The 15834-nt window shown below is 47.4% G+C and overlaps 2 protein-coding genes across 2 annotated transcripts in view; both read right to left on the bottom strand.

Moving 5' to 3' along the window:
* Positions 1 to 209: 209 nt before the first annotated feature.
* Positions 210 to 13912, bottom strand: LRIT3 (leucine-rich repeat, immunoglobulin-like and transmembrane domains 3). Its single transcript, XM_004686608.1, has 4 exons — positions 13803 to 13912; positions 9183 to 9652; positions 4472 to 4777; positions 210 to 1330 (listed from the first exon to the last, which is right to left on the bottom strand). Exons 1-4 carry the CDS (start codon positions 13910 to 13912, stop codon positions 210 to 212), a joined length of 2007 nt encoding a protein of 668 aa, XP_004686665.1.
* Positions 13913 to 15659: 1747 nt separating this feature from the next.
* Positions 15660 to 15834, bottom strand: part of RRH (retinal pigment epithelium-derived rhodopsin homolog) — a 12584-nt gene continuing 12409 nt past the window's right edge. Inside the window, exon 7 of the mRNA XM_004686475.1 lies at positions 15660 to 15774. Within this exon, the coding sequence (XP_004686532.1) occupies positions 15660 to 15774 (115 nt within the window). The remainder of the gene's footprint in view (positions 15775 to 15834) is intronic.

The following is a 15834-nucleotide window of genomic DNA, read 5'->3' as shown; positions in this document are numbered from 1 at the left end:
GACAGCCTGAAACCAAGATTACTTGTCTTTTCAGTTCTTCTGAACTGAAAGCATCTCATGATGCTTTTTAGGATATACCTAAAAGCATTCTATTTGTGATTGTAACCTCAGTCCATGCAAAAGTCATCCAGACAGCTGAATGCTTACATCCTTCCTTCATGTTCTGGAAAAAATTTTGTGACGTTGACAAGAACTTGAGCCATAAAACCTCAGCAGTAATAGTCTGGTCTAGACGCTTCACTTTTAAAAGGCGCCTGAGATTCCACACTTGACCTAGAGCAAAGCAGCAATTTTTCGCAATCGTCTCTGTGCTTCCGTACCCAAGGTTCCCCTATACTTGGACGCCTGGGGGACGGGGTCTCAAATTGGATATAAGTCTCCTTGGTCAAATCATCTTCCCAGAAGGAGTCTGACTTACATTGCAGTTTGCAAACTTTATACAGCAGGAAAAAAAGCACCGGCAAGATAATCCCACAGGCTATAGCGCTCAGCACGAGGAAGGGGCCTGGAGCGGTGCCCCCCTCAGCACTGTCTGTGGCAAAGGTGACACACTGGTCCTTGTGGGGCTGCGTTCCTGACAGGCAGACACACGCCAGGTACTGCCCGCCAGGCACTAGGCCTTCCAGGGTCACCTGGTTCTTGCTGGAGTCTGTGATCAGCAGCCGTGGGGCCTCCTCCCCGAATTTGGAATACGACACAGTCACCTCCCAGTTGGGCGTGGGGTTGACCACGTTCCACGTCAGAGTCACGCTCTCTCGTGTCTGGCTGGCCACCCTGACGTTTTCTACTGTGGCATCCGTCCCCACAGGCAACGCTCCCTCTGACAGCTCTTCCTTCTCACTTGTACTGGCTGCGGGAAGCGCATTTCCACTCCTCTCCACTTTGGAATCGCTTTTCCCATCCAGGTGGTGCAGGAGGGGCTGCTGGTCGGCCAGGACAGTACTTGCTGAAATTGAAATGCTGGTGCTTAGAGTTGAGGCTGAAGGCGGTGAGGAGAAGGACATGCTGGAGGGAGAGAACGGAGTTACAGGATAGAGGGGAGTGGAAGAAGCAAAGGAGGAAGGCGGCCAGGCCGTGGAGGACGGACCGGGTGTGGACATGGGTCTTCTGGGTCCTGTGTGAACCTCTTGCCCAGAGCGATCTCCAGTTTCCCCGGGTGAGTCTGGTGATACGGCTGAGCCACCACCAAGCACTGTCACGGTGACCACGGCTTCTGAAGACCCAGCCAAATTTTTGGCCTTACATTTGTAATCTCCAGCATCCTTGGTAGAAATGCCTGGCAAGCTCATTATGGACCATCGGATGCCTTCCCCTGGAGACTCCTGAATTACTGGAAGGGAAGAGAGTACATTCGGTAAGAAGAGGAAAGACTTAAGCGTCACGCCCTTGGAAAAGGAAGCTGTGCGGGTTCTCCATGCACCCCTCTCGCAGCAGCCAAGGGAGGACGGGCACACCCATGACTGAGGGCTGGTGGGGGGTTCTGTAAATTGTTCACGTGAAGATTTCAGTCACATAGGTGCCATGGAGGGATGGGAAATGGCATTTTTATTTATTTATTTTATCAAGTTTTCATTTTCTTAACATTGTTGTTCATTTTCGTACAGTATTTGCTTTCTCCCCTCAGGTGTAGTCTTGAAATCTCCCACCACCACAGCACCTGTGATCCATCCCCACAGCCCTTTGCGATCTTCCCTCCCCTGTTTTGACTCCTCTCTCCCTCTGCCTCTCTTGCTGTGTGCCTCATATGTAAAGTTACCTATAAGTATTCCCTATGTTCCTCCTTCATGTGGTATCATCTGGTATTTTTCCTTTTCTTTCTGACTTAGGGATATGGTATTTTTATTTTATTTATTTATTTGGCATAATGTATTATTTATTTATTTATGCATACAAGAACTGGGGTTCAGGGCAGCGGTGCAGCAGGTAAAAGAATTCACCAGAGACAGAGTGGGGAGCAGAACAGCGGACCTACACTGCTGAGGGGAGCAGCTGGTGAGATCCGAGAGGTCTGCTGAGCCATGTGGGTCACCTCCCTGACCAGGTATCAAACTTAAACCAAGTGGTGATAGCGTGATAGCTTGAGATGTTAACCCTTGCGCTACCAGGGAGCCCAGGGAAATGGTATTTTTAAAATGAATTGGAGACTTGGCCTTAGTACACTTTTGCCTTGTGACTTTAGACAAGTCCACTCAAGTCTTTAGGCCTTTTAGTATGGAGTTAAGACAAGGGGATCTTGAAGATCACTTGCAGTTTTAACCCTCATTGTGATTCTATAAAGCGTTGATCACCAGCCTGATTGAAACACTTCCCGATTAACTTTTCACTGTGATGAAATGCTATCTACCCCCATAGCCAGGAAGCATGGCTGCTCATCCTTGGGCCGGCAGGAGTTATAGTTTGTGATCTCACTGTTCCACTTTAAATTCAATTTAGATAAACGCATAAACCATGGATTCTTTTACTTGTAGAATAACATAGTTTTTAGAAAAGTGAAAATCTGCCTTCCCATTCTGAATATATCCCCAACCTGTCTTGGTTGCTGACGCTTTCTGAAGAATAACAGTGCACTGATTCCAACTTTTCTCACTACCTCACCTCGGGGCTGTAGAATATTAGGCATTGTAGAATATTAGGCATTGACTTTTGAAAACATTTCATCAGGTTTCACTCTTTCACTTCGATGTGAATTTAATTCTGAAGACTTTAAAATACAAGCTGCAGCTCCAAGAGGACCCAGGTGGGCAGCTGATGCACCCTCTCCTTGGGTACCCCACGGCTCAGGAGCCAGCCCTGGAGGTCCTTGCCTCCAGCGTTGGGGCGATCCCAGCAGGCTCTGTGGGTGAGGGTCTGGAGCGCCACCAGTGCTGGTGCCCTGATCAGCATATCCAAGCAGAAGGGCGGCAGCTGGGACCTTGTAGTGGTTCACAAACCCCAGACAGCCTCGCACCTATGGTGGTGCTGGGGGACAGGCGTTGTTTGTGAAGTGCGCATGCGCCAGCGCGGGCCGGTGCTCCAGTGCACGTGCCCGGTGCCGAGTGCGCATGCCCCGTGTTCTAGTGCGCATGCCCCGTGTTCTAGTGCGCATGCCCGGTGCTCCAGTGCGCATGCTCCATGTTGCAAAGCCCTCGTCTGCCTCGCGTGCTCGCAGGTTGCTGCCGCTTCAGCTAAACTTGTACCTGGAAGGGCGCCTCCACTGGGGAGGCACTTGGCCTTGGCGCTGGGCTTGCAGCAGCCGGGTGAGTGATGTCCGGCAGGGCCGTGAAGGGTGTTCTGGGGGGCTGGTGTCCTGGGTCAGGTGCTGCAGTAGCGCCGGCCTCGCGGAGTTCAGGGGCGGGGCCGCGGCGGCCAGGTGAGGAAGCAGGTGTGGATGAGCTGGCAGGGTTTGCGTGACGCCCCAGAGGTGGCCAGGAGCTGGTGTATGTGTGGTGTATCCCTGCTTCTACCGCCACCAAGCGGGGGGGACCCCGCGCACGAGCACCCCAAATGTGTGGCTCTCCGGTGACCCTGAAGCGTTGAGGAGCTTAGTTGAGTGATAGTGGTCCCACTAGTTGTGGACTCTGGGGGTGCCTTAGAGCACTGTGGTGTAGACGTGTCAGGGAACGGTTCCATCCGGGGGGGGTGGGGGGGTCCAAGCTGCACAACAGTCCTTGGTCTTCTAAAAACGGACTTTTTGTTATTTAAATCACGTTTCTAAAATGAGGAACTTGTAAGAACACCCCTTTTGTGAAAATTATAAAATGAGCCGTATCTGGGATAAACAAGACAAAGGCCTCATCTGTAACCATTCATTCACCTAAGACAAAAGTAGATTGATTTCATCTAAGTAGTTAAAGTGGGGGAAAATTTAGCCAATAAAATGTATCTTCACACTCCTTGCATCTAACTAGCTTGGTATACCTTTTTTTTTTTTTTTAAGATTTATTTATGCATGCAGAGCTGGGGTACAGGCCAGAGTTACAGGGGTGGTGAGAGGCTTCACCAGAGAGATTGGGGAGCAGAAAAAGCCGACTGATGAAGCACACTGCTGAGGGGAGCAGTGGATGGGACTGAAGAGGTCTGCGGTGCCATGTGGGTCACTTCCAGGAACATCGATCAAACTCATGCTGAAGTGGCTTTTTAGCTCTTAGTCATGTGGTTCAGCTCCCTGGCTGAACCACTAGGGAGGGCCTAGCTTGGTATATATTAGTGGAATTAACCAGCCCATTGCAAATCATCCAGAAATATGAGATTAAAAGTTAGCCAGGGAGCTGACCCACATGGCACAGCAGACCTCTCCTGACTTGCCGGCTGCTCCCCTCAGCAGTGTATTTCAGTACATCTACCTGTTCTGTTCCCCACTCTGACTCTGCTGAATCCTCTCACCTCTTGCACCTCTGGTCTGAACTCCAGTTCTTTATGCATAAATAAATATTTTTTAAAAGTTCAGTCATTTGAGAACCCCTGATTTCATAGTCTTTAATTGAGAACATACCTGTGTAATTAACGAGTGCACTGTCGGCTCTGGTCCATGTGAGCTGTGGGGTGGGTTGGCCAGTGGCATCACATCGCAGCAGGATGTTGCTGCCCAGAGCAGAGGTAATCTGGGTGGCCGAGGTCATCACCAGTGGCTTCAGACACTTTTCCAGCTCGGCCCGCTGAAACAGAATCCCCGCCAGGCTCTCGGGCTCACTGCACACCATCAGTGGGTCGAGGAACATCACAGTAGGGGCAGCAATTTTTGACAGCTCGATCAGTTTTGAAATGTGACAGTCACATAACCAAGGGTTGTCCTGCAGACCTAAGCCAGAGGAGGAAAGGGTTGGGAAAGGTTGTTCTGGTTTACATCACATCTTCCTGGGGAAGCAAGTATCTGCACCCTCCCTAAAATATAAGTACTTTGAGGGATGAAATGGAGTCATCTCTGTTTTGCTCTGCAATTCCACAGTTGAATGGACATATTTTTAAAAGATTTATTTATTTATGCATACAGAACTGTGGTACAGGCCAGAGGTGCAGGGGCGTTGAGAGGATTCACCAGAGACAGAGTGGGGTGCAGAACAGGCCGATTCACGAAGTACACTGCTGAGGGGAGCAGCGGGCAGGTCAGCTGAGGTCTGCCATGCTTTGTGGGTCACCAACTTGGTGGGGGATCGAACTCGTGCTGCAGTGGCTTTGGAGAGCTTCATAATGAGGTGCTTTAACCCATTGTGGCACCAGGGAGAGCTGAATGGACCTGTTTTTTATGGCCCAGATCACTCACGAGCATAGCGAACAATTACTGAGCATTTACTCTATGCTAGACTCTGTTCTAAGCACCTGCCTGTATTAACTCACTTAATCACAGTAATCCTGTTTGCAGAAAGTATTATCCCCATCTTGAAGATGAAGAAGCTGAGACAGAGAAACCAGGTAACTTGGCCAGTTACATTACCAAATCAGTGTTGAGTCCAGATTTGTATCCAGGAATACAGAAGTACAGTGATCTGGGATGTCTCTAGGCTGCTGTAAATATACTTATATTCTTCTGTTATAGGGTGTGGAGGCGCCTAGCTCAGCTTGAAATATGTCATGCTTTTGTGTGGTTTTAAGACATGCCGTGGTAGTACATGTTCTGTGTGAGAAACGCATAGAGAGGTGGGAGCATTGTCAGGAGCTTGGAGAGACTGGAAGCTCATCAGGCTGGGCGTGAATGTCAGGGTGGTGGCCATGGCGGTACAGTCCTCCTGCCATCCCACCTCAAGAGAGAATAAGCAGCGAGGAATGCAAAAAGCTGGTACCCTTTGTTGTCTGTGCTTTCTAGATCTGCCGCAACTTTCAGAATTCTTAGGCAGTGTGTGGCCTTCCAGGGTACTGGCAGGGAGAGCCCAGAGAAAGTGAGGAAATGTTAGAGGAAAGCAGAGGAGAGGGAGCAGCACACGTTCAGCAGCTGAGTCACCTGTTATTAGCATGGGCACTAGAGAGCATTTGGGGGCACAAATATTCCAGTTACAGACTGCTCTAGAGTGTGGGCAGTGCTACCCTGTGAAAACTGTTTCTTATGCCAGCCTTTAGAACTTCTGGAGTGAAGAAAGAGCTTCACAGCAAAAATCAGACCCAGTGTGAGTAGAATATGAAATCATTCTCCAGAACTGTGGAAGGTTAAGAGATCTGCCCAAGGTCACAAGGATACAGCCCGGGCTTGTACCTCTGTATCCTGACCGCAAAGCTCTTAGCATATCAGCAACAGCAAACAAGGACTTGAAAGTCCAGCTGGGAAAGACGCAAGAGCTGTAACATTAATGGTTTTATTCATGCTTTGAAATAATTATTAACTGTTAAAAGTTAAGCAAAATCCTTTAAAAAAAAAATCCAGTTCCTTCTCCCTAAAATTTGTGTAAACCAGGAAAACATTTTAAGTGTTTGTCTCTCCCAGCTTTGAAACATCACAGGTTCAAGTCCAGCTGTTAAAGCCTGAGTAATACCAATGACCTGAAGACTGAGCATATTCAGCAGGTGGTTTTTCTTCTGAGGACAAAGGGACAAGACTTCTCTAAAGTTAAACTGTTACTTGTCCTGCATTCCTTCTCAGCACTCCAGCCATGATCACAGGAACTGGCATTAATTTATTTTACATAACTGTTCTAGTGTAGAAGCAAATGAACTTTGCCTTTCTAAAAAGGTTGTGTTTTTCATGCATCACAGTAATTGGATTAAATGTGCTATTCTTTGTGAAAAGTCAGCAATAAGTTCCCCTCGAAAGCTTTTCTGTATGAAAAGCTTTTGAAGCAAAGCCCATGCCTTCGTCAACGTTGTGGAAGCGGTGGGGTTTCACAGTTCAGGTGAATGAGGGAAGTCTTCCATTAAGCATGCTGGAACACTGGATTGCTGTTTGAAAATAAAGAAAGACAACCCTCATCCCTATCTCACATTGTACTAAAAACTGTTCGGACATGGATCACGATAATGAGCATGAAGGCTAAGACTATAAAGCTAAAGCTGTAAAGAAGTAGATTATTTCTGGGACCTGTTGGTAGGCAGACATTTCTTCTGTGGGATACAGAAAGCACTAGCTATAGAAGAACAAGCTGCCAAGTCACCTGTGATGGAAAGTCAGAACTTTCTTACTGAAGATATCATGAAGGGAATGAATAAACAAGGCCACATAATTGCAAATAGCTGAGGGAATCCTTGTGTTCAGTAATAGAAAGGCTACCAACCTGAGAAGACCATAAAGGAATAAATACGAACGTATGGCTAATAAACAAATGAAAATATGGTGAATACCTTTAGGCATGGCAGAAATGTAAGTTACAATCGCATTATAACACTGCCCATGAATGTCCCCCAAGAATGACTGAAATGGAAAACACCTGACAGCATCAAGTGTTGGTGAGGAGATGGGGCAGGTAGATTGTTCTACAGTGCCAGTAGGAGTGGAGAACAGTAGAGCCTCTTGGAAAACTGGCAACTTTTTAAAATCTTTTTTAAAAATTTCATTGAAGAACTGGGGTGCAGGCTAGAGATGCCAGGGAAATGAGAGGATTCACCAGAGACAGAGTTGGGAGCAGAACAGGCAGATGGATAAAGTACACTGCTGAGGGGAGCAGCGGGCAAGACAGAAGAGGTCTGCCGCGCCTTGGGGGTCACCTCCCTGGTGGGGGATGGAACTCAGGCTGTAACAGTGATGGCACTGAGACTTTACCCTTATGGACTTTAAGCCACCAGGGAGGCTTAAAACTGGCATTAAAAAAAAAGTTTATGTTTACACACACACACACACACACACACACACACACATACATGTGTATTTATAAATATTTCTATATTTATAAATACCACACACACACACACACATTCTATGATCTAGCAACTTTAATCAGAGGAATCTATGCAAGAGAAATGAGAGCTTGTTACGAAAAGCATTGTCCATGGATGTTAACAGCAGTTTTATTCACGGAAGCTAAAAATTGGAAACCCATGTGTCCAGCAGGAGGAGAAAAGATGAACCTTCAGTCAGTCATAACACCTGCTAGCACATAGCAGTGAGGAACTGGCAGGAACAGGGACGCGGATGGATCTCAAAACTGTAATGCTGAACGAGAGCAGCCAGGCTTGGGAGTACATGTGACCTGATTCTGCTTACAGGGATTCTGTGTGAATTTGACTTTGCATTGTTCACTAATTGGAAAAAGAGGGTGAGGATCATTCCTGACCCACCTTGTAGGGTTATTCTGCAGCTGAGTTACTGCCAGGGAGTCCTGCCTTCACCATGTGGGGATGTCTCTTCTGGGCCTTCCCAAAGAAGGCAATGGGGACAAAGGGGGATTTATTGAACTAAATTAATGCCATTTTAGAAAATTCTGAGGATGCCTCTTCCCTTCAGGCAAACTCCATCTGAATAGGAGGGCACCCTTGTTGCAGTTGAGCTAACTCGACAGCAGTAAAAAGCACCCAAAATGGCTTTTCATGCCCTCTCCTACTACAGGGTTTTCCTCCAAGATAAATAGTCTTAGGCTTTATGGAGTCCTCCTATGTAAATATTTGCTCATTCTTGAGAAACAGGTCATGGAAATTCACCTGTATTGCCAATCAAAAATCGAATGCAGTTTCAGAGTTAATGCAGGATACTAGTTTACATTTTTATGGCCACCTGAAAAGGTGCCTGTGTTAAGTTGATAGTTTTGCTTATGTAGACGAGCCAGAGAGTAATTGGAAAACTACTCATGATTCCTTTCCTATTAAGTAAAAATGTGCAATAAAGAGATTAATAAAATAATTTATATATGAGGAAATAAGGAAATAACGCCCTCACATTGCAGGGGAATGGGGCTTTGGCAGTGTGGGCTCTGGCGCTAAGGGCCTGTACTCAAGCCAGCTCTCATTTCTGATGAAATGTTGAAAGCCGCAAAGGTTTGGGGGGGCCTGTCTGAGTGGTCATGATGGGGCAGGGTAGTAGATGATGTCTCCTGGCTGTCCGCTGTCTATAGCAACAGTAGCACTTCAGTTATGAGCACAGCCTGTTGTGGTGTGTGTACACACACACACACACACACACACACACACACCACCTTACAGAGTGGGTGGGAAAATTGACCTAGGTGAGCTGATAAAGTCACGTGAAAATTCCATCGTAAGTGCAAGGACAGGCCTGAAAAGGCAGCACAGACTGGGGGAAGTTGGCACAAACTGGGCCCGAGGAGCCCTGGCAGAACTTCTCAGCTTACCGAGGATCATTCTCCTTGGTGAAGGGTCCAGGCTTCTAGACGATGTAAGGACGTGTGACCAGCTCTCCAGGAAATCCGGTGGCAGCGTAGTTAGTCTGTTGCTTGATAAATCCAAGTAGGCGAGGCCAGTCAGGTGCCTGATGGCCTCCTTCGGCACACTGGCTATTCTGTTATTGTGCAAATCCAGGGTCCTCAGCTGGGGCGTGTCCTGCAGAGATGCCCAAGGGAAGGTAGCCAGAGCATTCCCAGCCAAGCGCAACTCATGCAGCTGCCCCAGGTTGTAAAAGCTGCCGGTCTCAAGGCTGGCCACAGAGTTGCAAGTCGCCCAGAGGAACTGGAGGTCCACCAGGTAGTAGAATGCCTCTGCCGGGACTCTGCGCACCGCCGTCCTCTCTATGCGGAGCTTCACAGTGTCCACAGGGAAGTTCGTGGGGACCTCGGTCATATCCGGGTCATTGCACAGCACAGACCTAGAGGCACAACAGAGCAAGGGGGGAGCTTGCTTTTCAAGGCTATTTGAAGAAAACCCACTTATTTGAAACCTGCATCAAGTTTTCATTCCCTGCTGGTTTTTTGCATAATATCTGTTCAGCTTAGCTGACCCATTCATCAGGAATTCATCACCATCTGAGTTAAACCATATAGTGTGATCTTTTTTTAAGTCAAAAATGATCAAGCATCAGTTTCACGTAGCTCAACCTGGTATCAGCGGAACTGGTATGTGCCAGGCCTGTGCCGCACACGTGTCTTCTGCCGTCTTACTGATGTGAGCAGGGCAGCAGCTCTGGGTTCGGATCCCAGCTCTGCCTCTTCTGAGGCGTGGAAGGCCACTTCTCTGACCTCTCAACCTCACGTCCCCATGTGGCACCATTAAGCTGCTTAGTTGCTTGTTTTTTTTTTTTAAGATTGATTTATTCATGCATAGAGAACTGGGGTACAGGCCACAGGTGCAGGGGCTGTGAGAGAAATCACCAGAGACAGAGTGGGGAGCAGAACAGGGAGATCGACGAAGCACACTGCTGAGGGGAGCAGTGGGCGGGTCAGGAGAGGTCTGCTGTGCACTGTGGGTCAGCTCCCTGGCCGGGGATCAAGTTCATGCTGAAGTGGCTGTGGCCAGCTTCGTAGTGCTGGGCTTTGACCCATTGCGCCACCAGGGAGGGCCCTGTTAGGCTGCTTAGTTGCAGTGGATGTTAAATGATCCTAACAGGCACTGAGAGGCGTTCGCTGTTATCATTGTGGATAAAACAACTGCGGCTAGCCAGCCACTTAGGTGGACCCAAGGTCACGTTACAGAGGTACCTTTCAAACCCGCATCTGTCCCAGCTCCAAAGTGCACATTCATAGCCCCTTTAGGAGAGACCCCACTTGAGCAGAATCTTTTGCTGGGGTTATAAATTGATCCTTTCTCAAAGGATCACTTTAGTAGAGAGGAAGGAAGAAAAATGAGGCGGAGGAAGGAAGAAAAATGAGGCGGAGAAAGGAAGCGGGGAAGGAGGGAGAGGGTGGGAGAAAACGGGCTCAGACTCTGTTTTAACAGTGTGACCTGAGGGTGCTTTCAGCCTAGCGCTAATGCTGCACAGTGGGACCAGTCACCAGGGGTCAGATCTGCCCTCCAGGTTCCTCCTTCCATCCTGAAGTCTGCTTTGCTCCTTCTTTGTCACTCAAGCTCCTGTAATGGTTGAGTCCTCCCACCTTCTGTTTCCTCCAGTTTCCGTCTGTCTCGTATCCCCTGGCTAGAATCATCCTTGTCAGAGTAGTTCTGATCTGTGAGCCCCCTGCTCACGAACATTCCAAGGCTTTCTGTTGTCCACCAAATTAGGAAAAGTTTCTCACCTTGGAGTCAAAAGTCCTTCACAGTACGATGCTCTACCTACTTTTCCGACTCCTCTGATCTTCTGCTTCTCCGCATGCCAGGCTTCCTCCAGGCTGGCCGACTCACTTTTCCTGTGCCTGTGCTCTGAAGTCATGCGTGCACGCTGGCACACACCCTCTGTCTGTCCCGGGACAACATGCTCTCCCTGCCTCTGTCCGTCCCCCCTTCTTGTTCCTTGGACTTTACTCTCGGTCCAACAGAACTGACGGAAGGACGTCTCACTAGAAGGGAAAGAACAGCATACTCGTGCGTCTCCTGACCCTGGCTCTGTCCTCTGCTAGGCCACTCTTGAAACAAGGAGAAATTCCTTATTCTCATGTGCTGAGAGTTAGTCATCCCCTTCCCACACAGACGTGCACGTGAGCTCTGTGGTGCAGCGGGCTCCAGCTGTCCCTTGCTCAGGGGATGAGATGTGAGGTGTCAGGTGTGGCACAGACTGAAGTGATAGGCTCTGAGGATCCCTGCACTTTACCAGAGGAAAGAGTGAAGGAGAGCAGAAGAAACGCTTCACACTAGAAGCTAGTTTGTGTGAACACTGATGTGCGCATCACTCTCCGCCTAAAGAATCAACCAGAAGCTCACTAACTTAAGTGGCCTCAACTAACTCACATTGTGACCTCGTTTCAAGGTAAAACAGACAGAGAAAAGCCAGCCTGTCCACGTGTTACGGTGCAAAATACAAAGGAGCAGGGGTTTTAGATTCATTTCAGCCTACATAATGAATGATCTTTTTATCTCCCATCAAGCGCCTCTCCCCGTAGAATTGCTGAAATGAGCCATAAAGAGTTTTACAAGGCCCTCCCTGATGGCACAACAGATTAGAACACAGCATTGCAAGTTGGCACAGCCGCTTCATGTGAGTTCCATCCCGGGCCCCAGGGGTGACCCAGAAGGCGCGGCAGACCTCTTCTGACCCGCCTGCTGCTCCCCTCAGCAGTGTATCTGAGTAGATCTGCCTGTTCTGCTCCCCACTCTGTCTCTGGCAAAGCCTCTCACCACTTCTGCATCTCTGGCCTGTACCCAAGTGCTATATGCATAAATAAATATTAAAAATAAAAAAACGATTTACGAAGCATCATCCGAATTACAAGACATGTGGTAAACGAGAAGAGTGTAGCAGCCTGTGCAGTGCATTTAAATGCCTGCACTGTAACGTGGCAGCACAAAGATGTGACGAGCTATCGCCTGTCTCTCGTTCCATCTGTAAATTCAGGAGAAAAGTGAACCACTGCACTTCTCTAGCCTCTTCCTCTTCCTCTATTCTGTACCCCAGAGTAGAGAGCTGCTTTATAAGGAATGCCCAGGCTCAGAGGAGCATTTGCTCACTCAGCCAGCATCCCAGGGTGCCGTCTCGGGGTGCAGCATGGGTGGGAAACTATAAGTCCTGCCCGACAGCCAACCCCCCGCCCCCAGTCCCTGCAGGGACTGTGCGCCTTGGCACCGGGCATAGTTAGTCTCTCTGTTTATAAAATGTCAGTGGTCGAACTAGTTTCTCTCTAGAGCTTTTGCCAGACATAATACTCTCTGGTTGTATAAAATCCATCAGTGATGGAGCCACAGGGGAGAAGGAAAGGTTCTGAGATGGTTTTCTCCGAAGTGCCCTGGTCTGTGCCAGTAACTGCAGCTTATCTCTGAATTGTTATGTTCGTCTCAGTTTCTTTAAGCACCTAGTGATTATGATAAGATAGCTCGAGTGGGCCAAGTAGAATTTAAACATAATAACACAACTACTCAAGAATATGTTTGTTCAGTGTTATAAGAAAGAAATTGGGTGATTTCTTTTTCCCCCACAGATTACTTGAAGAGCTTCCCTGTTCACTTCAACCAGGTCACAAAAAAAATGACCATTATTAAATATAATCTCAAAAAACCAAGATACCTTTCATGTTCATTGAGAGGTGGTAGCTAGAGGCATACTTTGGATTACTGTTCTCACATCACAGGTAGATGTTAAAGCACCCCAAGGCACTGCCACAGACTGGGTAGACCCCAGCTTTCATTGTTGGTGCCATTGTCTTAAAAATGAAAATATTAGCAGGCCCTCCTTGGTGGTGCAGGGTTAAGTTAAAGCGCGGCACTATGAAGCAGTCCACTGCCACTGCAGTGCGTGTTTGATCCCCAGCCAGAGAGCTGACCCACATGGTGAGCAGACCTCTCCTGTCGAGCCTGCTGCTCCCCTCAGCAGTGTATTTTAGTCAATCTGCCTGTTCTGGATTCTGGTGAATCCTCTCCCTTTCTGCGTCTCTGACCTGTACCCCAAGTTTTGTATGCATAAATAATTTTTTTTTTAATTTGAGCTGTCAACCACCCTAATTTTGTTCTTGCATCCAACCCCCCACTTCCAGGGGTGGGAATAACCCTCAGAATGAAATGGAAGACCCTGGGGCCCGGGGGAGGGGCAGCAGCAGGTCACACCCCAGATGGGCCCGCCCACTTGTGCTCTCTCCACGGGCAGGTGCAGAGCCTGCCACACACATCTCAGTGGTTTGCCCTCCTGAAAAGGACATCTTGTGAATCCAAGCGCAGTGACTACTTTTGTAACACAGAATGTGTTCGGAAGTCTCAGATAACGAGAGACTTCCAAGAGCCCAGCTACTCACAGGGAGGCCCAGGCAGGAGTGGGCAGCCAGTGCTAACGCAGTCCGGGCTCAGGTCAGCGAGCCCTTCCCTCTCGGCAGTTCGCTTTCGAAGTAAGGCAGGTTGGCTGAGTCCCTCTCCGGGGACACCTAGCCGGTGGGGACGGGTACCTGGGTCCTGCGCCGTCCTCGCTGCCATCACAGGCGCACCGGGAAGGACACGTGCCGCCCACTTCTTCCAAGAAACTAAGCAGGACACACAGACACGCCAGGCGATGCATCGCTCCCTACAGAGGCTATCGGAAGGAGCGTGGAAACCAAACCCTAAGCCTTCAGAAAGCCGTGTGTGAGGGGTGCGGGCACCGCGTAGCAACAGCAGATTAGCGGGATTAGCTGAGCTCTGTGGTTACTTAACCTTCAAGTGTATCTTGCACAGAGCGATCCAGCCAGCCTTTGTATGTGGTCCAACATAAGGGAAGCAAACAGCCAACACAGGACAGTTTCTGTAGCTGCCCACATCCAGATCGGTGAGGAGTTGCCTATTAAACCCCTCATCTGTAAGTGTAGACAGTTGCATTACACTTTGTAGGAACTGTTGAAAAAGAATAGCCATGTCTTACATGTTAGGAAACTGTCGATTTTTACATAACATCACAGATGGGACTTCGCGTTCAAGTTTTTACTAACGTGTCACGTTTAGTTTTGGGAACTTTAAGGATAGTAGCACATGACACAGCGGACTTAGGACAATCAGCATAGCTACCGGTTGGCTCTCTCCAAAAACAAAGACAAGTCCAGTTCACAGATGCCTCAACCGGCCCCTCACATGCAGGGCTTCCTCATACCCCGGCAAGAGCTGTTTTGTGGCTCCCCCTGTTGTCTCAGATGAGCACCCCAGGGCTCATCTGGCACCTTCATTGCTAAAATAGGCCATTATCTCTGTTCTTATCTCAAGCTTTCTTCCCAGGCAGTGGGCACCAAATCATATCTTAAGCTCATTTCTTATGCCTTCTACAAATACTAGATTCAAATAGAAAATAAAATTTAAATAATAAAAAAAGCAACCTCCATCTATCTGACATGGACAATCTGCAGTGACAATAAAAATACAGAGTGTTGAAGCTTATTGGGTGTTCTATCATTCCTTTATTTTATTTTTCTTCACATTACGTTTATTGAGGTGAAGTACAACTTTACAGTATTATAGCTCTGGTCACCAGTAATGTATCGTACACTTAAACATTTATCATGAGGAAAGCTCTCCTGTTAGATGTTCTTGCCACCACAGAAAAATAAAACACAGAATAAGATATGCTAAAGAACATACTTACAAAAAGTTTGGGTGTAGTAGCAAATATATGGAAATAGATACACAGAAAAAAGACAGTTAACAATTGAGAATATATAATATGCACAGAGATTATATTGGAACACAAAATATACATGTGCATTAGTTGGCATGTCATTTATTGATGCTAGAGTATAATATTTGGGTTTTTTGTTCAATGGCATTTAATCATTGCATTAAATTTTGAAATTGTAAATGTGACAAAAATGTTTTCCATTCTAGCTGGGAACCTCCAACAACTCAGTTTAATGCTTGTTTATTAAAGCCTACAAACCACTATTTATTATTATTATTATTATTATTGTTGTTGTTATTATTATTATTCTGACATTAAAGTAAAGGCTGCTTCTAGTCTGATGAAGGACTTGGGCGTCACCAGGTTATGAGAATATGTAGATGTCAGCCATGATAGGAACAAGCAGAAAGGCCTTTGGGCCTGTGCCTGGAGTCATCAAAGATGAGAAATAAGTTTATATATAAGAAAGCAAAGGAACATTTCCGTCAGCAGCCAGTGCACAAACAGAACAACCATGAGCTGCATTTGAACTTACAGTCTGCTGGACACAGACAGTAATTTGTCTACACTTAACGTAATTGGCTCATATTTGAAATGAAATAAAACCATTACCAAAAAAAAAGGAAATAAAAATACTGTAATCATGTGTTCCTTTCCTCTTATTTTAGTTTCTTCCAGAATCCAGTGGGTTTTGAAATGCATCCATCGGTAAAATGCACGTCACGGACATGGCTTGGTGAGTCTGGCATTTGAACATGGCTAAAATTGCCCTTCGAAATCTGTAATAGAAAACAAAAATCTGTTATTATCCTTTAGGGAATTGGAACTTTTTTTTTTTT

Source organism: Condylura cristata, unplaced genomic scaffold (genome assembly GCF_000260355.1).
Source record: "Condylura cristata isolate star-nosed mole 26May11 unplaced genomic scaffold, ConCri1.0 scaffold00021, whole genome shotgun sequence".
NCBI lineage: Eukaryota > Metazoa > Chordata > Mammalia > Eulipotyphla > Talpidae > Condylura > Condylura cristata.
The sequence above is the reverse complement of the archived record's forward strand: the minus strand, read 5'-3'. Positions and strand labels throughout refer to the sequence as shown.

Coding starts and splice junctions, on each gene's coding strand:
- LRIT3 (XM_004686608.1), bottom strand. CDS start 13,912: ATGCATCGCCTGGCGTGTCTGTGTGTCCTGCTTAGTTTCTTGGAAGAA. Junction 9,653..13,802: donor GAGGACGGCGCAGGACCCAG/GTACCCGTCCCC, acceptor TTGTGCCTCTAG/GTCTGTGCTGTGCAATGACC. Junction 1,331..4,471: donor TGCACTCGTTAATTACACAG/GTATGTTCTCAA, acceptor CTTCCCTTCCAG/TAATTCAGGAGTCTCCAGGG.